The sequence below is a fragment of the Trichomycterus rosablanca genome, chromosome 4 (genome assembly GCF_030014385.1).
Source record: "Trichomycterus rosablanca isolate fTriRos1 chromosome 4, fTriRos1.hap1, whole genome shotgun sequence".
In the NCBI taxonomy this organism is placed as follows: domain Eukaryota; kingdom Metazoa; phylum Chordata; class Actinopteri; order Siluriformes; family Trichomycteridae; genus Trichomycterus; species Trichomycterus rosablanca.
This window is the reverse complement of record NC_085991.1, coordinates 24471588-24496605: the sequence shown is the minus strand read 5'-3', so window position 1 is coordinate 24496605 and position 25018 is coordinate 24471588. Positions and strand designations below refer to the sequence as shown.

Here is a 25018-nt window from a genome sequence, read left to right as displayed (position 1 = left end):
TGTACGGTACAAACCAGTTCACAAATATAAAATAATGAATGTAGTATATTCCTGTACTTACCAGCTGATGCAACCATGGAGCTCCCAAGCTCTTCCTCACCATTAATCGTAGCTTCAGGAGTTTGGTGTTCCTCTTGGTAATTAATATAATATTCACCAGATATTGTTGTCAAGGTGGAGTCTGACTCAAATGAACAGATGGAGGATGATGAAGACTGGTATTCCAGCAGGGCATCATCAACAATATCCACCTCTGTCTCATTTGGTAATCCACATGCTACTGTGATTGAACTGAGACTACTTCCCCCAGAAATTGAGGGAATGTCTGACAGATCAGAGAAACACCTAACACATAAAAACACACCAAAATCAGCTTTATATTACACAGAAATGTTTCTTTCTTTCTTCTCATGTTGGATTTGGACTTACTCATCAGATATTTCAGTAGAGGAAATCATTCCAGAGGAGCCATGACGATAAGATAAAGAGTGATCCATTATGATCATTGATTCATCTCTCATCATCATGGTAGCTGGTGCCAAACTCTTTGGAATATCATGTAAAACAGGCGTCCAAATACTTTACATTTGCCAGGAATATATCTGAGTACTAAATCCTTTAGCAGGAGTTTCTCTTACCAGGTCAGCATTGTCAGGATCATTGGAGGTTTCCATAGTTTAAATATTGATGGTACAGATTTTGCTGTCACTCAGTAATCAGATCTGGATCAAATAATTACATTTTCTCTGAATTAGTTTTAAAGTATCAAAAGATCAAAGCACACAAGATAAAATGTCTTCATCAAAAATCATAATAATTGAACACAAGACTCTATGACACATTTATATTAAGGATCACATGAACTGACTATATCAATGAACCAGTGTACCTGTGTGCATGAGATTCCATAAAGCTGCTAACTGTGACATCACAACATTCTCTGCTCTCTACCTGCAGGATTCATAAGCTGCTTACATCAGCATGGATGATCATTTCCAACCCTAAATATTACAGCTGTATAATCAGTTGTAATGTTTTTTGTTCTTTATAAGCTGTGCTGCACTACTAACATTAACATTAGGAGTACTAAACTGGTTTATTAAATGCAGCTTGCCAATGTTTATCAGATTCATATATGGGTGTTTAGTAGTAAACCACCATTTTGTTTAAACATGAATAGAAATAAGTGAATTTAATAACCGCTGAAAAAATTACCTGGATTAATGATACATAGATAGATACATAGATAGACATACTTTATTTATCTCAAAGGAAATTATTGATTCTCCTGACACTGGCACACAAATTGAAAAAATGTAATTGTCGTTTTATTCAGTGCTTGGAGGTGTTTCATCTCATTCTAAATTGCTTTTGGAACTTAATCTCCAGGGAAAATTGCATATTTACATAATGTACTGCATTGTTCAAAATACACCAATTAGATATACTATAAAGAACAACAGTGTGTTATTTGTTATTCAGCCACTTTGAATCTCGTATCTTAGAATTTATTCTTAAGTAAAAAAAAAAGAGTCTGACCGTGTGAGACTAAAAAGCTTGTTTTGTAACTCTTTTCAGTGATCTCTTTTTACATCATGAATTTCTCCTTGGTGATGGATGGATGGATGGATGCTTAATTGGAATAAAGTGGCAACCTCAACGTTGTTTACACATAATAGACAGCAATTGAAAGAGAAGATTAAACACTGCTGTGTGTTTGTATGTGCATGTATGGCTTTGTTCACAGGGACATTTCTGGCATCAGTCAGGAAACATAGCTGTGTCTTTTATAGTCGTTTATTTACAGTCATTTATTATATTCTTTTTTTAGATTTAACTTAGATGCAAAGCAGGAAAAAGTACAAAGGCCGAGTAAAAGCAAAAAAGCTTTATTTAAAATGTAGTCACTAAACTGATTTCATAAGCCCTACTTATGTTATATTAAATATAATAGTTAATACTAATTAAAGTGAATATAATTAATCATATGTAGGATTACTCTTACTGAAGTAGGAGTCAAATATTAGATTTCACATATTACATTGCAAAAAAACCTTGGTTATTTTTTATTCTTTAAAAAAATATTTATAATGTATTCTAATGCTCAGACAGCATTTTTAGTAAAGCCTATAGTAAGCATTTTTGTGGGCCTTTATTCGGTGTAGTGAGAAATAAGTGGACTTTGCCATGCAGTTAGAGTAATAATAAGACACAAAATGTTTCTCTTGTTGCAGAAATAATTGCATTCTAAGGTTTTTTAGTATCCAGAAATAACTAATGACTAATAAGACTATAATAATGAGTTCACTACATAGAAATGTCTATTTTATAAAGACAGCATAAACCTGCATCCTTCACTAATGTGACATTACATCATTTGTAGATCAAAATCTGGTAATTTAATATTATACAGTAAGTGCATTGCAACAGATCCTGCCATAGTCATGCTGAAATACTGCACAGTACATATTAAAAATACATTGACTGACCCTGTCTTACCTCTCTGGTGGAATTATTGCTATTTTAGGATGAACAACTGAGGACTGTGATTAATAACTTTTTGCACCCATAGTTCTTAAAATAGGCATGGTAATAGAGATCATTATCAATAAGTAAAATGCACATGTATTTATTACAATTAAATCTTATTACAATAGCACAATTGTGTTTATGTAATTCTGTATTTCTGCATAGCTAACTCAAAAATAGAATAAACTGATCTTTTATTGTCATAATAATAAACAATACACTTGATAACACAAATGTCATTTCAATACTGAATACATTTAATGATAAAAAAATACTGAAAACCTGTAATATAGTTATTCTAAAACTAAGCTGATCATACCAAAACCTTTAGGTATCACCAATAAGTCATCATACACACTTAGACCTTTGTGTTCAGCGAGCACAATTTAGATTAGAGTAGTAGCCTGTTTAGCATTGTAGTCTTGTTTTTCTTTTCTCCATGTCGATATGAATAAATCATAAACTTAAGATAGAGGTATACCATTCTGTAGCCAATATTCAACACTAACACACTCAGATGTTGCATAACCAGCACTACTCCTCATTCTCAACAGGGGTGTCTCTGATCCTTCACAGTTAGCATGATAATTCCTGGCATCTGTTCCCTTCAGAAAGTTTATGAAACCACCCAGACAGGTGTACAATGCAAGATAACACAACACTCTAGCCAACAGTCCCTCAGAATAAGTTGTTGGAAAACCTAAAAGTAGCACAAACCATTATAAGGGTCTGTCATGGTATGGGGCTGTGTCAGTGCCCTTGGCAAAGGTCATTTACACTTCTGTTATGGCAGCATTAATGCAGAAAAGTCAGGCACGTGCACAGATAGACCCCTAGTGGTGCTCAAGCACCTGCCCTTTTGCCCTGGATGAGAAAAGTGCCCTTTCTGCTGGAGCCCAATTTTTTTCTACATTCATCAATATTTAAAAATAAAAATTACCCTCTCTGTCATCAATTCCCCCCAAAAGTGTTTTGATATCTGAGGGGCATTTATTTGAGTTCTTGTGAGAATTCTGACCCGATCTGATCCGCAGCGCACACAAGCTCCCGCCTTGCCCCTCCCTCCTCCTCCTCCGGTTAGCACTCATGCAGTGCTGAGCGCCAGGCCAAACCGCTGCTACACACTTCTCCTCTGACCCGCAGCATCAGACAGACAGTTAATGACAGTGTTTCATACAAAGAGCATCCAAGCATAAGCATAGCCTACACGTTTTGTACTCATGAGTCATGAAATACGTGATTTTAAAGCCTTGTCCAGCTGTTTACTGACATTTGTCATGTTTAATGAAGGGGGAGGGGGACAAACTGCAGCAGACAGACAGACAGAGAATTTAAAGACAGTTTTACTGTTTTACAAATTAGACAGGTTCACTAGTTTTGTTTCATTTAAAATCTTACTTATTTTGATGTGAAAGCCTGAAGAAAAAAAAGCATGAGCACAAACATTTTGCAGGAGAATGTCAAGTAGCTCTCACAGTAAAGTGTTGAAAATAGATACAAACATACAATATTTTATAATTACAGCATCCTGGCCAAAACGCTGTGTAGGAAAAGTCACCTTTAGTCAAGGAGTTATTTTCATGCAAGCATTTATACTTCCAACAGTTGAGGTTTACAAATGAGGAATAATTTTGCTAGGTAATTAACATTACAAACTAATATATGTAGAAGACTAAATATAATGCTTTATGATATAGAACAGCATACAAAAAATTATGAATAAATAGGAAAATGTTATTTAGCTGTCTATTTTATTGGCATAATAATAGGCCCATTGTTAACATTAACTACCCAAAGTGGGTTTCTGATTTGAAATCAAAGGTAGGTCTTAAGTTGAGCTACATAACAGTCTGGTGAGGTAAATTGATACTAGTGATGGTATATTATTAGTGCAATGCTTCAACTCTGTCAGAAAACAGTAAAATGATGTACACTGTGTTCTCCCCTTTATGGAGATTCAGTAAGTCACTCTTGATTATTATGCACAACAGTGATTTATCTCATTTACAAATTTTGCAGCATAATGCCAAGAAAAGAAAGGTTACAAAAGCAGAAAGAAAAGGAACTACAGCAAGCAGCTCAGAGTAGCAGCTCTCTTTTATCCTGGATTAGGCCATCTACCAGTAAAGCAGATGAGGGAGATGTATCAGTATCAGTTGTTTGGTTATTAAAAAGTGTGCACAATATGGCCTTGTTTTTGCCTGTTTTTCATTTATTTATGCAATTTAATAATTTGAGATATTTGATTAGATGTGTATTGATTGTGTTAACAAAAATAAATATATAAGTTAAATATCCTACTGTGTGTTTTTTTATTTTTTTTATTTTAATAATAATTTTGGCGATGGGTGCCCTTTTTTTTGACTTGAGCACCTGCCCCCAAAAATGTCTGTGCACGTGCCTGAGAAAAGTACATTGAGATCTTAGAGCAACATGTGCTGCCTTCAAGACGTCGTCTTTTCCAGGGACATCCATGCATTTTTCAACAAGACAATGCAAAACCACATGCTGCACACATTACAAAGGCATGGCTGTGGAAGAAGAGGGTACGGGTACTGGATTGGCCTGCCTGCAGTCCTGACCTGTCCCCAGTAGAGAATGTGTGGAGAATTTTTAAATGAAAAATGTGACAACGACGACCCCGTACTGTTGCACATCTTAAGACGTGTTTGCATGAAGAATGGGACAAAATAAAAGCTGAAACACTAAATCACTTGGTCTCCTTGGTGCCAAAAAGTGTGGTGAAAAGGATTAGCAACATTACAAAGTGGTAAATGCTTTACTGTCCCAACTTTTTTTGGAATGTGTATCAGGCCTGAAATACAGAAATGGATGTTTATTAATAAATGAAATGAAGTTGACCAGACAAAACATGAAATATCTCAGGTTCATCCTGTCTGCAATGAAATAAAAGTAAATGTAAGAAACTTTTTTTATTATTTGCATTTTCCATGCTGTCCCAACTTTTTATAATTTGGGGTTGTAATTTAAAAAGAGATGTGCATCTAAAATTTGCACACAAGTATAAAAAATGAAAACACCTGTAAACATTGTAAAATAATGTACTCAGTAAGGACAAAGAGTATAATGCTACATGAATAATTAAGCCAATTTTTCAGAAGAACTTGGCCAACAAAAACCCTTGCATTAAGCTACAAAGCTATATCAAACATTTCTTACATAGAGCATATCAGAGAGCAATGTATTAGCAATCAGCAACTGTACTGGCGAAGGTTTCAACCATTTTTAGAATTGAGCGCCATCTATCGGGATGCTAAAAAACACGATCAGAAAAGCATACCGATCTAAACTCACTCCAATTTTAACACTGGAAAAGTTTTGTGTCTGGGTCATGCCTGGGATTGGGTGCCTTTGGGACCTTAACATTTTTTGAAAATTTGTTTTTCATGTTTTATTATAAAAAGGACATGTTATACTTTCCCAAACTAATATTGAGGTTTTATTAAAACATTTTATGCAGTCTCTGACCCAGGATGTCCACCCTGTTATGGACAAATGCATAACTGTTGTGTTTCTGTCTTTCAGCTGCACTTAAGGCCATTCTGTAAAGGATGCACACGTAATATCAATATTTGTTTTATTATTATAACCAAACTGAATAATAAAGCTATATAAATTACACATGCACCTCATATACACTGTGATGTCCACCCTGTTACGTATTAGGTTGGAACAGGGTGGACCATAACAGAGTGAACATTCTGACATAAAATTAGCCATTAGCTAGCGAGTGAGCAAAACCATGCTAGCATAAAAGTGAAATCAGACAAAGAATTCTCTGCTTTTTAGTGTGATTATTTTTAAATGATCAAATCGTATTGCTTTTTCTTCATATATCCCATAACAGGGTGGACATATTATGGTTGACCATATAAGACTTTTAGGATAAAATGTGGAGAAAACAACATTAAAATGAGGAGTTTAATAAGCCACTCATCTTCCACCGTTGTTTTCTCTCCAAAAAGATCATGTGAGCTCCAGGAAATGATGTTAGTATGTAAAACAGTTCTTCATTTTAAGAGACAGTAGTAAGAAATAACAGGGTGGACAGGAACTTGAGGGACGTGTGAAAAACCCTTCTAATCAGCAATAAAATCAAACTCATAAAGAAAAAAAAATCCAAGGTTTAGAGGGACTTAAGCAAAACCTTTTAAACAGTATTGAAAGACAGATATTTTCATGATTAAACCTCATATATCATCACTAAATCTGAATGTACATCACTGGGGACATGGGAAAACCTCTGCTATATAAGAGATTAAAACAGTATGTATACAGTCATTTTAAATACAATGATCAGTACTGGGGACACAAAAGGCACCTAATTGTAGGAATGACCCTTCTAACACAAGCAAAACCTAAATCTTTTAAATGAATGTATAGAATTATGTTGTCTATTTCTGTTCGCCGTAAGGTGTTCCCTTCAAAACAAGAGCTGGTGTACCTTTTGTATCCTTTCTTACAGGTAACAGCATGGCAGTGAGCTCCAATGCAAATCCTACTGTTTATATGTGAATATCAGCTCCCATTTTATTTAGCATTAATTTAATTCTTCATGGCCTCTGTGATGAACAGCTAAACACAGAGAACTTAATTTACATCTTATGTGATTGTAATTTTTAGCAATATGTGCTACTGTATATAGTGCATATATTATTTAGTATTAGCATGTGATTTGAAAGGCAGTTCTACCTAGTTGGTCCACCTTGTAGATGTAAAGTCAGAGACGATTACTCTTCTATTGCTGCTGTTTGAGTTGGTCATCTTCTAGACCTTCATCAGTGGTCACAGGACACTACCCCATCCAACTCTTGGCTGGATATATTTTTGGTTGGTGGACTATTCTCAGTGAGGTGTTTAAAAACTCCATCAGCATTGCTGTGTCTCATCCACTCATACCAGCACAACACACACTAACACACCACTTTTCACTGCAGTGCTGAGAATGACCCACTACTCTGTAGTGGTCCTGGGAGAGTCCTGACCATTGAAGAACAGCATGAAAGGGGGCTAACAAAGCATGCAGAGAAACAGATGGACTACAGTCAGTAATTGTACAACTACAAAGTGCTTCTATATGGTAAGTGGAGCTGATAACATGGACAGTGAGTGTAGAAACAAGGAGGTGGTTTTAATGTTATGGCTGATCGGTGTATATTTGACAATTAAATAAACTTGTCGGGCAGTGATGACTCAATACATTAAGAGACAGAACCCTTGATAATTTACTTATAAGTTTAGTTAAGGGTTTAAGCCCTGCCACTGCCAAGTTGCATGCTGGGCCCCTGAGCAAATCCTTCAAGTTGTTTTAAGTTGTATCCTGTTTAAAACTGTTACTTTTTTAAAAACGCATCCAAAATGAATAATCTACAAAGTTTACATCTTTAAAAAAAAGTCAGCAAGATTGAGTAATATGAAATAATCACCAAAATATGAAGTCATTTGAGATTGAGAGGCAAACTTCAGCTGGTCAGGTGTACCCAGGTATTTCTAGTCCTCAAACAGTAGAAATTTGGTTTTGTTGACAAAACGCATGCTTTACTACAGACTTCTGAAAATGGTTTAACCATATGTTCTGTGCCAATGAGTAACACCACTCATTCCAGTTGCTATAATTTCTTCATGGCTGAAAAATCCGGTACTGAAATCAGTAGACGTTAGCTAGTCAAACAACTATTACTGAACGTCAAGAGAAATGATCTAACCTATATATATTTACATTTTTGGCATTTAGCAGACGCTTTTATCCAAAGCAACTTACAGTACTGTAACAGTATACAGTCTAAGCAATTGAAGGTTAAGGGCCTTGCTCAAGGGCCCAACAGTGGCAAGCTGGCAGTGGTGGGGCTTGAGCCAGCGACCTTTAAAATGTTCCTAGGCCACTGTGATATTTAATGGCTGATATAATGTAATATATATCACTTACTTACATTGTTTAAAATCAACGTTCTACAGCAGTGACATTTGCATGAAAGTTTGTGATTTTTATTTAGTGCAAAACACAAAAAACATAATCTTCAACGTGTCATGAGCCCAATAAAGCTCAGGAATGTTACCACTAAAACAATAAAAACAAAATGTTTAAATATAAATCAAGTAGCTGTTAAAACACACATTAAAACATGATGACTTTGTTTTCATCCACATATTTCTCTTTGTAGAGATCATACAGCTGTACAATTTACACCGATGTCTTTCAGCTTTATTAGCATTTTGTACAGTAATGAGATACTGAATTAATTTTTATACAAGCATCGCTTTTATTTTACTGACCTTTCTAGATATGAAAAAACTCTTCACTGAAGAACAGAATGACTTCTGCAATAACATGAGTAATATATAAATAATCAAAAATAAAAATCAATGTGCGTGTGTATAGATAGATACACAAGGTTTTTTTGTATACTTGCATGAACTATTGCACACAGTTTTTTACAATAAACAGTTATTGTTACTTAGATGCATAATAATTTTGTAGATACAGTTAAAGCTAAACGTTTACATCCACTTGTAATAGACTTGTATATCATGTAAATGTCTGGAACATTCACTTTTAGGATCTGGATTGCGTACTTAGGTTTATGACAGTGTCTAGTGTGTGTGTGTGTGTTGTGGATTAAATTCTTCCAATGTTGAGCCAGGTTCTACAGGAATTGCAGGTGTGGCTACAATAAAATGTAAAGCCAAATTTTAATGCAACATTTTCAAGATGAAAATCTAGTTTGTTTGTTTATTTATTAGGATTTTAACATCATGTTTTACACTTTGGTTACATTCATGACAGGGCAAGCCGTAGCCTAGTGGTTAAGGTACTGGACTAGTAATCAAAAGGTTGCTGGCTCAAGCCCCACCACTGACAGGTTGGTGCTGTTGGGCCCTTGAGCAAGGCCCTTAACCCTCAATTGCTCAGACTGTATACTGTAACTGTTCAAGTCACTTTGGAAAAAGGCATCTGCTAAATGCCGAAAATGTAAATGTAAATGACAGGAACGGTAGTTACTCATTACACAAGGTTTATCAGTTCACAAGGTTATATCAAACAGTCATGGACAATTTAGTGTCTCCAGTTCACCTCACTTGCACGTCTTTGGACTGTGGGAGGAAACCGAAGCACCCGGAGGAACATGCAAACTCCACACAGAAAGGACCCGGACCGCCCCACCTGGGGATCGAACCCAGGACCTTCTTGCTGTGAGGCGACAATGCTTGAAAATCTAGTTATGAGAATGAGAGCTGGCCTCACAAGCATAGCTGGACAATGACCCAAAAACACAGTTGTAGAAATCATTGAAATCCCCAATGTGCCAGACATACAAGTGACTTACAAGTGTATGTAGAGTTTTGACTTTAACTGTGCCACATAAACCTATGAGTAGATTTTTTTTTTAAATAAAATGTAAGGCATAGTCTTTTCTCCTGACTGCTGAGCAGTTCCCGAAATAAAAATGAATTACATCACTTACGTATCACTAACTAGCTAAGATAAATATCAGAACCTTGACGACCAAGTCGTAGCTGCTTTGATACGAGATTTACTGCAGAATAGGTATTGTACTTTATTAAAATGACAGTATTAATCTGTTTAACTGTATTGAGTTCAAGTTTTATAATCACAAATGTAACGTTAGATTGAATAAATGTTAAAATGATTTAATCCACAATTAGGCCAGTTTGTCCAACTCTTATAGCGGTATATTCATTAAAATAATCACTAAAATTCTCTAGATGAACAGTTACAGTGGTTCATTTTGGTATGTTTGCAGCTATACTAGCAGGTTCTGATCAGGACCTTAAAGGAAAAATCCACCTCATTTATTTTTATCTTCAGTAACTCAGAGTATAATGATCCAGAGCCTATTACTAACACTGTGTGCAAGGTCCCTGAATGATCACACGTTAATATTTGTATTCATGTGCAAAGCATGTGCATTCATGTTAAGCATTTTGTTTTACTTTTGGTTGAACGGTCAAAAATATGTTGGTCTAGTTTATGTAACTTTAGCACTACTGCAACACTAAACAATTACAGTGAAAAAATTTTACATTAGGCCCTAATGCACGTTTGGTTATGTAAATATAGTCTAAATGGGAGGTCATAAAAGCTATTGAAAAACATACACTGTGAGCATAAATGTGATACTGCTATTGTAATAATAATGACTGTGCAGATAATCAAATGGACTGAAGTAGGATTTGGTTAAATACATAATATGACATCTCAATGTCCAACACAGTCATGGACAATTTTGTATCTCCAATTCACCTCACTTGCATGTCTTTGGACTGTGGGAGGAAAACGGAGCTCCCAGAGGAAACCCACGCAGACACGGGGAGAACATGCAAACTCCACACAGAAAGGACCTAGACTGCTCCACCTGGGAACTGAAGTCAGGACCTTTTTGCTGTTGACTAAGAATAAAACGGAGTGATAAAACAGTAATATAAAATAATAATAAAAAATACACAACCAAATGGCAATTTTACATACAGATCTAAAAAAGCACTGCTCTCACTACACAAGTCCTGCATATTAAAAGTAAATGTAATTCCTGATGAGTTTCTGATTGTGTCTCAGTGTATAGTGTGTTGTGCTGGCTTGGTATCAGATTTATGCTCACATGATCACAGGACTAGAATAATAAAACACAACCTTCAAATCAAATAGTGTCCAGCACATGTCATTGTATGGGAGTTCATGCATTGGTGTGGGTTAAAACTGGGGTTTCCAAAACATCATTTGTTTATCCTCCCCTCCAGTAATGATGCTGCAGCACTGTTCATTCATCCAAATACACGAGACAGGACCTGAAATAGAGCTCATGTAAGTATAAACAAGCTTGTAACCTTTAATGATTGGCTGGTTTAGTTGTTGTTTTTAAACTAATGTGTTTGTGGGTACCTGAGTGAGCAGGAATCCTGTGTGTGATTTTGCTGTTGAGTAGATCCCAGATCAGCAGATTTCCTGACTGACCTCCCGCCAACACTGTGGTGCCATCCCAACAGAAACACCTGTCCTCCAAAAAATAGAAAGGTTAAAAAAATTGCTTCTGTGACGTTCCAGTGTTATTCATGTAACATTAAAACTCATGGTTTTTAAATCTATTATTCTCAAACATGGTCATGTCCGATTACCCATTTGTAATTTTCCCGTGGTTGCACACTGCCCTGAATGAGAATAGCTGGAGACTATCATGCAGGTAGTTGCCAGCTGTTTCTTTTAACCTGCCAGAGGTAATCAGTGAGCATACCGCTTCGACCCATCAGCAGAAGCAGCAATTGCTGCAGCAATGAGAAACCCTTCCTAGGGCACAGCCAATTGTACCTCTGTTTATGCCTGGTCAAATCGACAGCACAGCTGCATTAGTGTTTAGATCATGTGACCTTTCAGAAAGGGAAATAATGGAAAAGCCAAATGCACTGAACACCATGCCATTTTAACAGAACTTGTCACAGTAAGTTATTGGTCACTTACCAGCAGGTAAATATTGTGATTTTTGGGGGTGCTCGGGTGGCACAGCAGTCTAATGCGCCAGCCCACCACCGCTCAGATCTCAATACTGAATCTCAGCTATGCTATCGACCTGCCAGGCATATAAGGTTAAGAGTTTGAATCCCAGCTCTGCCATGCTGCCAATGTTGGGCCCTTGAGCAAGGCCCTTAACCCTCTCTGCTCCAGGGGCGCCGTACGATGGCTGACCCTGCGCTCTGACCCCAGCTTCCAAACAAGCACGAAGAAAGAATTTCGTTGTACTGTACGTCTGTATATGTACAGAATATCTGACAAATAAAGGCATTTAATTCTACTTTGGCCTCTGCACAAAGACAAGGAATAACAGAGAGCAGTGCGTGACTCTTCATATACAATACTGCTCTCTGTGTATCGTGCAGGTAAAAAGAAGAGGTTGGCTACTACATACGTCAGAAGGGGCGTGTGTTAGGCGAGTTTCGTTTCTACAAGGAAGGGTGGTGGACAAACAATGCATGTTGCTTTTCTTACACTTCTTACACTTGGATGAATTAAGTGTGTGACAAGTTTACCTTTGTTCTTCCTCAGCATGAATCGTCGAGAGGAGCATGCCGGTCTGTACGTCTGTAACCTTTAGACATGAATCCTCACCCACACTCAGGATATTTCTACTGTCTAACAGACAGACAGACACACACACAAATATAATTAGTTCGGACTGTAAGAATTTTCTATAATCTAGCTACAAACATGTTTACATATAAAGAACAAAGTAAACAAATAGAAGCACCAGGACTAAACGCCACTTGGTGGATATTTCCAGAATGGCAGGTAAGTTGATGCAGGATGGAGAAGCTGGCAAGATCCCAGATACTGAGGGTGCCTTCTTTTGTGCCTGAAGCCAGTAGCGTACCAGCAGGGTTAAGAGCTATGGTGTTTACCTGCACACAAAAACACAATCACTCATTTAATCCCTTAAAGGTTAATCAACATAGAAAAAAACATAAATGTAGGAAACAGATATGCACTGTTTTTATAAGCGACACCTATCATACATATACAGGTCCTTCTCAAAAAATTAGCATATTGTGATGAAGTTCATTATTTTCCATAATGTAATGATAAAAATTAAACTTTCATATATTTTAGATTCATTGCACACCAACTGAAATATTTCAGGTCTTTTATTGTTTTAATACTGATGATTTTGGCATACAGCTCATGAAAACCCAAAATCTCAAAAAATTAGCATATTTCATCCGACCAATAAAAGAAAAGTGTTTTTAATAAAAAAAAAGTCAACCTTCAAATAATTATGTTCAGTTATGCACTCAATACTTGGTCGGGAATCCTTTTGCAGAAATGACTGCTTCAATGCGGCGTGGCATGGAGGCAATCAGCCTGTGGCACTGCTGAGGTGTTATGGAGGCCCAGGATGCTTCGATAGCGGCCTTAAGCTCATCCAGAGTGTTGGGTCTTGTGTCTCTCAACTTTCTCTTCACAATATCCCACAGATTCTCTATGGGGTTCAGGTCAGGAGAGTTGGCAGGCCAATTGAGCACAGTAATACCATGGTCAGTAAACCATTCACCAGTGGTTTTGGCACTGTGAGCAGGTGCCAGGTCGTGCTAAAAAATGAAATCTTCATCTCCATAAAGCTTTTCAGCAGATGGAAGCATGAAGTGCTCCAAAATCTCCTGATAGCTAGCTGCATTGACCCTGCCCTTGATAAAACACAGTGGACCAACACCAGCAGCTGACATGGCACCCCAGACCATCACTGACTGTGGGTACTTGACACTGGACTTCAGGCATTTTGGCATTTCCTTCTCCCCAGTCTTCCTCCAGACTCTGGCACCTTGATTTCCGAAAACAGTACTTTGGACCACTGAGCAACAGTCCAGTGCTGCTTCTCTGTAGCCCAGGTCAGGCGCTTCTGCCGCTGTTTCTGGTTCAAAAGTGGCTTGACCTGGGGAATGCGGCACCTGTAGCCCATTTCCTGCACACGCCTGTGCACGGTGGCTCTGGATGTTTCTACTCCAGACTCAGTCCACTGCTTCCGCAGGTCCCCCAAGGTCTGGAATCGGCCCTTCTCCACAATCTTCCTCAGGGTCCGGTCACCTCTTCTCGTTGTGCAGCGTTTTCTGCCACACTTTTTCCTTCCCACAGACTTCCCACTGAGGTGCCTTGATACAGCACTCTGGGAACAGCCTATTCGTTCAGAAATTTCTTTCTGTGTCTTACCCTCTTGCTTGAGGGTGTCAATGATGGCCTTCTGGACAGCAGTCAGGTCGGCAGTCTTACCCATGATTGCAGTTTTGAGTAATGAACCAGGCTGGGAGTTTTTAAAAGCCTTAAAAGGAGTTTTTAAAAGGTGTTTAGAGTTAATTCGTTGATTCAGATGATTAGGTTAATAGCTCGTTTAGAGAACCTTTTCATGATATGCTAATTTTTTGAGATAGGAATTTTGGGTTTTCATGAGCTGTATGCCAAAAACATCAGTATTAAAACAATAAAAGACCTGAAATATTTCAGTTGGTGTGCAATGAATCTAAAATATATGAAAGTTTAATTTTTATCATTACATTATGGAAAATAATGAACTTTGTCACAATATGCTAATTTTTTGAGAAGGACCTGTAGGTATATATACATTTACTGACTGTTGCACTGTACACTTTATTTAGCAACTTTACTTGCCAGATGATGTTTAGGTAGTGGACTATTTTCAGCACCTCAAATGTGTGGTGTACTGGTATGAGTGTTTTAGGTGTAGCAGTGTTGTTGGGATATTTAAAGGGGCAGTTGTAGCCTAAAAAGGTTAGGTACAGAACTGGTAATCGAAAGGTCGCTGGCTCAAGCCCCACCACTGCTAGGTTGCCACTGTTGGTCCCTTGAGCAAGGCCCTTAACTCTCGATTGCTTAGACTGTATACTCTCACAGAATTGTAAGTGGCTTTGGATAACAGTGTCTGCTAAATGCCAAATGTTAAACACCTCAGCGTCAGAATATTAAAAAATATTAACTCTCTCAGTGCATCTGAAATCTTCTACATTCGCTGTCCAGTTTTGGTTTCTTTGGGACAATTGCTCAGGGACAATAATGTAGGTGTAATGTTAATGTTTTGAGTCGAGGGAAAAGAAAATGAAGAGCATTTTAGCAGTGGTGTATAAAGTACAATTATCTTACTAGAAATTTACTTTGATGGAAGTTAAAGTCACCTTTTAGAATATTACTTAAGTAAAAGTCTTTATCTGTATCTGATGTTTAATGTACCAAAAGTATCAAAAGTAATTTTCTGATATTAAATGTACTTATTTTATATATTATTGAAAGTAGAACACCTGTTGACAACAGCTGATTATAATCATGATTTGGCACAAATCATGTTCGGAGGGAAGGAAGAAAATGTATTTTTTCTATAAATTCTTATGTTGTGAAGACCTTGTTTTTCTGTAGGTGTAAGCTAGGCCCTTTTGTTCAGGCGGTTTACAGGCAATTCTGACCGCTCGAGTTTTTATTAATAGCATTTACTTGTTTGTTGGTTTATTAGGATTTTAACGTCATGTTTTACACTTTGGTTACATTCATGACAGGAACGGTAGTTACTCATTACACAAGATTCATCAGTTCACAAGGTTATATCGAACACAGTCATGGACAATTTAGTATCTCCAATTCACCTCACTTGCATGTCTTTGGACTGTGGAAGGAAACCGGAGCACCCAGAGGAAACCCATGCGGACACGGGGAGAACAAGCAAACTCCACACAGAAAGAACCTTCTTGCTGTGAGGCGACAGTGCTACCCACTTAGCCACCGCGCCACCCTCTACTTTTACTACTTTCAGATACTTGTACTTTTATACTTTATACACCACTGCATTTTAGATTTGTTTTCTGTGATAGCGACACCCACAGTTGGCCATACTTAATTTTATTTCTAAAATACCTCATTTTAAAAGTAATGATATAGCTGTACAGTAAGGATAAATTTATTGTGTGTCCCAACTTTTTTGACCATGAAGCATAACCACGAATATCTTGCTAGACAAGCACTCACCCCAGCCTCATGCTCCAGTTCAGCAAGCAGCTCAAACGGTGTCCTCTTATTACTGGACATATCTGCAGCTACACACTTCCACACCTGTTCAAACATAAACATAGTGGAAAGAAATTCAGCACAAAATCAGAGCAGGTCAGAGTGATAGAACATAGTTTATGAGGTGCAAGCATTTTTCCCCATTTAATGTCATGTTGTGCCACCGCTTTATCCTGGTCAGCCTTGCAGTGAGTCAAGCTTCCTCGAAATCCCACTCTGGACAATGAATGCTGCTAAATCAGGGGTGGCATGAGCATAGTGCCTAGTTATCTGACCACTGGTAGGCAGAGGCTTTTTTTCCTTCATAGGAAAATTTTAGACTCGCTTGATTGTGGACAGTGACCCCTGTGTTCCAGCAGCTTCTAATTCATGACAGACCTCTTTTTGGTGGGTTTTGGATTTCCTATTAACAAAAGTGACAGTCTGAGTCTCTTATACGTGTCTCTGAAGTTGACCTCAGTTGTAACTGTAGGATTCTACAGCCTAACCCAGATTTAGGCATTATACTACTACTGTGTCAGTGTGCTTTATACTATTCCAGCTAAAAATTGGCATTCAACACCAGTTTTCTTTTATAAGCAAGTTGAAACATGACCCCACACTGTTATTTGTGTACTGTTAGCTTGTGGCCATTTTTCACCGAATGACCAAGGCAGGTGTAAAGTTAGTAAGCTATTCAGTCCCATTCTACCACCACTGTTTGCCTATGGAAATTGCCTGGCTGTATGTTTAATTTTACACACCTCTTAGTAAAAGGTGTGGCTAAAAGCTGAATAATATAATGTACCAGCACTTCTGGCTAGACTTCATTTTTAAAAGTACCTTTACAGTCGAGTCCCACGATGCTGTGTAGAGCTGACTGTCTCTCCAGCAAACCTGACTGACTGCATCATCATGGCCCATGAGGGTATCCTGCCTCCTACCATAGGCTATTGAGTAAAAGTACCTAGTCAGAGAGAGTAAAGGAAACAAAGATAGGAAACCATAAAGGGAAAAGTGAAGGAGTGAATAATATTCATAAAATAAAAAGGATACAAAAGTTTAAAAAATACTCACACATTATTGTCCCATGAAGAACAAACAACTGTTTTATCTTCAGGCAGCAACACACAAGAAGATAACGCCTAAAATGAGAATAGGAGTATTTTGATTAAAAGGTGTTGAGACCATGGCCAGAGAAAACTGAAACTTTTCTATTTACTAAGTTGTTTACAATTAATTGATTAAGAAAGCATAGGCAAATTACCATGTTTGAAAAGGACACACTCCTCTGAAGCGCGTTGGTCTCTTTAGAAAACATCTTTAATGTAGAGTCTGAAATAAACACGCATTTTGTAGTTTTTTATTTTGTAATTAATTTAATAGAGGTTTTTATGCACCGTATTATGAAAATATTTAGGAACATTCACTGCTGTGGATCCCTGATTGCGTTCGAGGAGGGTATATTGCTTATGTGCCCTCCGACTAGGGTGGCCAGACGTCCGGTTTTAGGTCGGACAGTCCGGCTTTTCAGCTGCCAGTCCTCCATCCACGCAACGCTAGGACAGACACTTAAAAATCCTCTTTTTGGAGTGAACTGGTTTCATTTTTGATCAATATTATCTGTCATTGGCTCAGGTACATGTCAAAACAAATGCTTATTTCATTGGTTTAACAGCCTCATTTGACTGCTTATAGTGCTACCACTGTCCAATCACAGAAGGTCCGCCCTCTAAATGCTAGTCTGTAATTGGGTGGTTGAATTTCGCCTGCCCGCTCTATTCTGCATACACCTCTACCTGAGTCAATTAGTAAGTTCTCATGCTCAGGAACGCTGTGAAAATGCCAAAAAGTAAACTTTTGGAGGCAGTGATGAACGGACTTGAATATGAAAAGTAGACACAACATTTGGTGAGTAAAACAGTAATTTGTTATAGAATTCTTGCTTAAATTGGTCAAAAACTCTGTTATATGGGTTCTGGTTTCATTCTGTGTGTTGCAGTATCATGTCCCCCTGTTCCTAATATGACGTCCTCCTTTTGGGTGTAATGTCCTCCTTTTTGGGGTGTAATGTCCTCCTTTTTGTGACTATGAATGTGGCCACCCTACCTCCGACATGTGCGCAGTCGTAGCGGACCCCTTCTTTACGCCTCTTCTGCTTCTGCACAGGCGTCTCTATCCACTAACCAGGGTCCTTGCACAGCGTTTAAAGACCCCACCCACTAGTCCGGTCATTTCCCCACCCAGCAGACACGATGGCCAATTTGTGTCTGCTGCAGACACTGCCAACTGTGCCCGCTAGATGGTGCTTGGCCGACCGGTAGCAGAGCCGAGATTCGAACCGGGGTGTTCAGAATCTTGGCACAGGTGTGCTAGCGGACCATCCCACTGCACCACCTGGGTGCCTAAATATTTGCTAATTTTAATGCACAATTTCTGTTTATTTGTTTTATTTGTTGCAGTTAACTTTGAAAAAAGCACCTTTATTACTGAAAAAGGAAAATCCGGTCTGTAAACAGCACTGTTGCATTAAAATGTACAAAGAATGTGTTTAATATTTTAACTTAAAAAAAATCAACAACACATGCAACAGAAACGGGGTGTTAAAACTTTTGCATGAGTGTGAATAACATTCATAATGGTGTTGCTTTACCTTGAGATGTTGTGAAAGCTGATGCTCCATTCAGAGTCACTGTAATTCCGGTCACTGCCCTGAGTTACCAGCACAAGACAGAAATTATTATACATCGTTTAAACTGTATTCTCTCTATCCTTCTCTTTCTCTCTCTGTCTCACACACGCACGCACGCACACACACACACTTACTCTTTGTGTATCTTGTGACTGGACTGCAGTGTGAGTTTGTTCATGTTGTTCCAAGCAAGAGTTTTGCTCTCCTCTGTCAGATCCTCAAACGATTCCGTACTGGGAGAACCTGATTATGCACGTGCACACACACACACAGACACACATCAAGTACGTTTATTCACAATAAAAATACTTTATTTAAAACTCTATGGACAGTACTTTTACACATTTTATACGTGTGCTCATTTTTAATTTGGTGAGTAAAGTTGTAAGAGTTTACCTGGTGAAAGGTCATTGGGTGAGCTGCTGTTGCTTGTTCCTGTAGAAACACTGTGGAATCGAGGGGTGATGCGCTGAGGGTGTGGAGTGGTGAAAAGCTGACGAGGAGTCTGACCAAACTCCAGAATCTGTGTTAGCATGGCTATCTTCTCTTCAGGGTCCTCAATACTGCACAGACATCAGGACACAGATGCACAGAAGCAAACATAATAATTAAATTAACAAATTATAAACATTAAAAGACATAAATAAACAATCAACTTTATTGACACATTTTGTAAAGACAGGTAAAAATGTTCTGTGGTTAATTAGTAGTTAATTAACCAATCATCCCTGACTTTCTGTTTTAATGGAGAATAAATAAATAAAAATTCCTTAGTCCTACATGTGTGTGAGCTAATTAAACAAAATTTTTACCTTGTTTTATTCATTTTAACCCTTTAATGGTTTGCTCAACCATTTGGTTGAGTTTACTTTAAGTCTAAAGGTATAAAGGTAATAATAAGGTGGAATAAAAAATTTTTTTATCTTGTTTGGGCCATATCTACTCCTTGGTTGAAATCAACTCAAAAATACTGGTAGACGGTCTTAAGAGAACAGCCTTTCTTTTTTTTATTTATTTATGCATTTTCTCCCCTTTTTCTCCCTTTTAAGCGCGTCCAATTGCCCGATTGCATCATGCTTCCTCTCCACCAATGCCGATCCCTGCTCTGACTGAGGAGAACGAAGCTAACCCAGGCCCCCTCCGACATGTGGGCAGCAGCCGTATGCATTTTATCACCTGCACTTTGACGAGTGCATTGCGGACCAGCACTGTGTACAGACAGACACACCCTGAGAGCACTCTTTTCTCATCTCTGTGCAGGCGCCATCAATCAGCCAGCAGAAGTCGCAATTGCATTAGTTATGAAAGAGAGACCCTATCCGGCTTAAACCCACCCCTATCTGAACAACAATCAAATCATTGTTCATGTGGCTGCTCAGCCTAGCCAGCAGGCAGAGCTAAGATTCATTACGATGTATTCGAGATCCAAGCTCTGGTTCCAGCGTGTGTTTTCACCGCTGCGCCACCTGAGCGGCCAAGAGAACAGCCTTTCTAACCTGTATGTCAACTTGAAGCTAGCAGCTGAAATGAAAAGTTGCTTTATTTTTGTGATCATCTCAACTGTTTGGTAGAGGCTCTTCTAAAAAATACTGTGTGCACTAGTAAAAAAAATATATTGTTTGTTGTTGGTATAACATTATTTTCTTGGTGAGACCATTAATTAAGCGAGGGTGCCAATAATTCTGAAGCTGAATACATAACATTTGTAATAAAAATGATGACTCACCTGTCACAGTCAATGCCGCCCTCATATGTTAACGGATGGAAAACTAAAAACAAAAAGTTGTGTGTTGATCTTTTTCCGTATGTACATGTGTACCACTATGGATTGACGTAAACATCTGTGTGTCCAGTGTGTAGTGCGTATGTACCATTGTGTGCTGCCACAGCTTCACTCCCTCTTTGTTTGTAGCCAAAGATCAGATCAATCCACTCGTGTAGATGCTCAGACACATGCTGACTCTCCAATGCAGATCGCAGCTTCTGTAAGAAGTCGTCTGCATCTACACACACACATTTAAACAAGGTGTTTACTGGATTAGAACCTCACTGACCCAGAACTATCAAATGGTAGCCTGTCTGGTTACACGAGATTCATCAGTTCAGGTCTTTGAATGTCAAACACAGTCATGGACAATTTTGTTTCTCCAATTCACCTCACTTGCATGTCTTTAGACTGTGGGAGGAAACCCACACAGACACGGGGAGAACATGCAAAGGACTCGGACTGCCCCAACTGGGAATTAAACCCAGGACCTTCTTGATGTGAGGCGACAGTGCTACCCACCGAGCCACCGTGCCGCCCTACTCTTTTATATATAAATAGATATTTAGAAAGCACAAGCAGATGTGGTGTCGTGCCATCCACATACATTGTTCGGGTAGAATATTAATCTGTAATCTGTCTTGGTAGCAAGTATATTCAATATCAGAAATTATGAAATGACTTGAAGCCAGATGAAGTACCTGATGCCCAGGAAGGAAGTTCCACATCTCCTACACGGCCACCACACTGCTTCCGGCCCAGATTTAGACCCAGCGTGTTTTTCAAAAAACTGGTTTCTGTTCCATAAAACTCAGGAATCAACTAAAACACAAACATACACACACACAAACATAGACATAAATGCAACTGTGATTAAAAAGTGTCACTTTGCAACACTTTTTTTGGGCCCTCACCTCTTTGAAATCAGTTCCTCCCTCTAAGCAGTTCTTCCACGTATCGCTAACACTGCACACACACACACAGGCATTAATTATCATTATAAGTAGTTACAGTGGGAAGAGCATTAATACAGTACGAATGTGTGTGCATGTACAATGGTACCTGTTAAACATTCGGTCTGCGTGGTCGTACCGGCCATTTTGCAAACACAGCATGTGCTCTGGAGCTTTAGGGAAAAAGTAAAACTACTGACATACATATCACACCTACTGAGCAAATTCTGTTTACATTCACATATCAGCATCAGTTAGTGAGGAGGGAGGAGCAGTGTGACTCACCCAATCTGACGAGGTAGAATAAGACATATCCAGGTGAGGAGTAGTGGCTACCGAATATGAAACAAGGTTCAGGCATGTCCCTATAACGCTCCTGTAAAAAGAACAGTGTTGATCAGTATTAAAACTAGCCAATCAGTGCTGAGTACAGGTGGAGCTTGAAACAGACTGCTATTCAAACCACACCATACCGTACTAAACAGTAGGTCTAACAGTACAATATTAATAGTATAGATATGTATAGTTCACACTACACGACTTTAAAAAGTGTTCAGGTCGCTGTACAGTTCACACTACACGACTTGATCTCTTGTAATCGGGAGTCTTTTAAGTCGTTGTTGATTTCACACTACACGATTGATCTACGTTACACAATCTACCATTGGGAGGTCAATCGCAGACGAGTCTATCTGGTCTCTCAAACTACGTTTTGTCACGAAAACACACGCAAGAAGTGACAATGGGTATAATAATACCATGTCCAAAAATGCACATCAACAAGAAGCGAGCAATCAAAGTTGTGCACTGATGTGTAACGTAAAAGCAAGTAGGAAAAAGAAAAGAATCTGGCTGAAGGAGTGGGATTGTCTGTTCTGCAGAGAGAGTTGGAAGTCAAATATTTAGAGCATTGCAATGCTGGTATTATGGTTTGGCATGGACGACAAGTCACAAATACTGTAAAGCTTGTGTGTGTTCACACTTAGCAATCACTTGGTGTGGATACTTCATCCTATTAACTTACATATGCTTAATGTAAGCCTTAAATTTTAAATAGCTCATGTAAACTACATAGCAACCGAATATAAAAAAGCAGCCCAACATGATGCCAATCATATGCATATTATCATGCTTACCAGTAATCTTTCCAGTCTTTCTTTGTTTAAGGCTCCCACAGGTTTACTGAGGTCACGAAACGAAGCAGGGTTTAACAAATCTAAAGGAAACAAGCACACACAGAGGCATTAGAATAATAAGCTTCTCAATTCTACACTTTTACCATGTTGACCTCTGAAATTTGGCCCTTTTATTATTATTGTTGGCAACTTCTTGTCATAAGGCTACAGTGACCTGAAGCCGTTATGTAACGTTTGTACAATCAGATTTGGCCTCAAGTCTGATGGATTTGCTCTTGTATTAAAACTGTTGCGTAAATCAGGATTTACAAAGCACATAAGTGAAATAAAAAGCCCCACTGGACCACAGATGTCTTAATGATGCTTGGATGATGGCTAAGTTTTAGAACTGACACTAGCATGGTAATGACATTGTAGTGTGTGTTGTTCTGGTATGAGTATATGAGATGCCGCATTGTTAGTGGGATTTTTAAACACTGTTTAATCTTACTGATCTTTAGAAACACATACCCTGTTGGAAATCATAGGTGTACAGTTTTAAGATTAACGGCTGTTAATCTTTGTCTTGTCTTTTACCAGTGGATTCTTTCTGATCACATGATGCTGTTGGCTTTATATCTTTGGTTGGAGCACTATTCTCCTCCCAGCGTTGATAATAATGTGTTTAAAACTCCCAACAACACTGCTACACCTGATATACATATAGAAGTCCAACACACACTAACATGTCATTAACACTGCAGTACTGTGAATGGTCCACCACCCAAAAATCATCTGTTCAGGTTTGTATAACCACATCTGTATGGTAGTTAATCTAATCAATAAATGTCTGTACATAAGTGTACCTAATAAAGTGCTCAGTGATACAAGCACCAATAAAGCTGATTAGCTAAAACATTAAATATCTTGTTTTTTTACTGTTTGCAAACAACAAACTGCTGTGTGTTTAAGGCTCACCTAGCTGAGGACTAGTGTAGTCGCTGAGGACCCAGGGAAACACAGGGTACTGGGAGAGATCATTAACGCTGCGATCTGCCAGGTTGTTGAGGTGAAGCAGGTATTGGTAGTTGGAGATGTGGCCTCTCTGCCACTGCAACATGTAACTCTCTGCTGTATGCTCTGCTACGTGGTTCTCTGTCTCAATCAAACACAATAACAAATATTAAACAATATGTTTAGTATATGGTATCCACATCTAAAACCCAATGTTAGAGACCAATTAGCCATTAACTGACAAATGTCATTATTTAAATAATTATTCATTACCAACAGCTGACACATGTCAGTCACGCATGGAGAGCCCAGACGATTAAACTCAGAGAGCTCAGAATCCCAGTGCTGGTGTGCTAGCAGAAAACTACTAGTGAAACTACTACACATCAAAAGCACAAATGGAAGCTGCTTTGCATTAGAATGGAATCTGACTCCATGTTAATCATCTGCACCCCCCATTTTTTCTACAAAAATGATGTGGACTTTTGTACCATGTCTCATTAAAAAGGTAAAACTGCTTATCATTTCATACCAACTACACTAATGTTGGCAGAAAGAGCTTTAATATACTGACTGCAGTTCCTTTAATCATGATAAGCTGGCTACATGAAATCTACATTCTTAATGTTGAACTAGTTCTGCTCGCAGTGTTTATTGTTCTACATTAATGCTATGTTTAGTACTTTACACTGTGTTTTGCTTAAAAAAAAATTAAGCCTTGTTAACATTAAATTTGGTGATGTATTTTATATTGTAACAGGCTGTAGACTAATGACGGTTGCTTATTGGTTGAAAGAAACAGGCAAAATATACCATGTAAATGCAGAAGTTTATTGAAAAGACATTAAGACTTTGCAATCTTTAAAGAAACATTTTGACAAATCCACAATTCTTTTACTTAAGAATTTCGATACCCAAATTTAGCATTTTTGTCATCCCACACACTTCCACTTTTTGGAGTGGCCAGCAGCAGAATCTTGCAGGGAACTTTAACTAGTATGGAGGGTCACACTAAAAGTCACTGTTACAGTTCCTTTCCCGCCCTTCCTTTGTTAAGATAGTCGTTTGTGTAGATTGAGCATTAACCAGATCTGGGGTATTATGGTTAAGGACGCCCAAAAACTCCTTCACTAGTTTAATTTTGTAGTATACTGAATATGCTGAATTATCTAACAAGGAATAGCTCTCAGTGTTGTATTATATGCTCAGGTAGTGCTCAGTGCACTACCATCTAAGTGATAGCTCAGTGGTTAAGGTACTGGACTAGTAAACAGAAGGTTGCCGGTTCAAGCCACCACCAAGTTGCCACTGTTGGTTCCTGAGCAAGGCCCTTAACCCTCAATTGCTCATCATGTTCAACTCATTGTGTAAGTCGCTTTGGAT

The 25018-nt window shown here is 38.3% G+C and overlaps 1 protein-coding gene across 1 annotated transcript in view; it reads right to left on the bottom strand.

Annotated features, from left to right (window-relative positions):
• Positions 1 to 10167: 10167 nt before the first annotated feature.
• nsmaf (neutral sphingomyelinase (N-SMase) activation associated factor) overlaps positions 10168 to 25018 on the bottom strand; it is a 28085-nt gene continuing 13234 nt past the window's right edge. Inside the window, exons 13-31 of the mRNA XM_062993119.1 lie at positions 23600 to 23776; positions 22643 to 22722; positions 21792 to 21882; positions 21616 to 21679; positions 21468 to 21519; positions 21255 to 21375; positions 20660 to 20791; positions 20515 to 20557; positions 19185 to 19351; positions 18923 to 19031; positions 18750 to 18808; positions 17364 to 17431; positions 17174 to 17241; positions 16940 to 17063; positions 16079 to 16162; positions 12807 to 12957; positions 12589 to 12691; positions 11450 to 11559; positions 10168 to 11355 (exon numbers count right to left, since the gene is read on the bottom strand). Coding sequence (XP_062849189.1) covers positions 11261 to 11355; positions 11450 to 11559; positions 12589 to 12691; positions 12807 to 12957; positions 16079 to 16162; positions 16940 to 17063; positions 17174 to 17241; positions 17364 to 17431; positions 18750 to 18808; positions 18923 to 19031; positions 19185 to 19351; positions 20515 to 20557; positions 20660 to 20791; positions 21255 to 21375; positions 21468 to 21519; positions 21616 to 21679; positions 21792 to 21882; positions 22643 to 22722; positions 23600 to 23776 — 1898 coding nt within the window. The 3' untranslated portion in view covers positions 10168 to 11260. The remainder of the gene's footprint in view (positions 11356 to 11449; positions 11560 to 12588; positions 12692 to 12806; positions 12958 to 16078; positions 16163 to 16939; positions 17064 to 17173; positions 17242 to 17363; positions 17432 to 18749; positions 18809 to 18922; positions 19032 to 19184; positions 19352 to 20514; positions 20558 to 20659; positions 20792 to 21254; positions 21376 to 21467; positions 21520 to 21615; positions 21680 to 21791; positions 21883 to 22642; positions 22723 to 23599; positions 23777 to 25018) is intronic.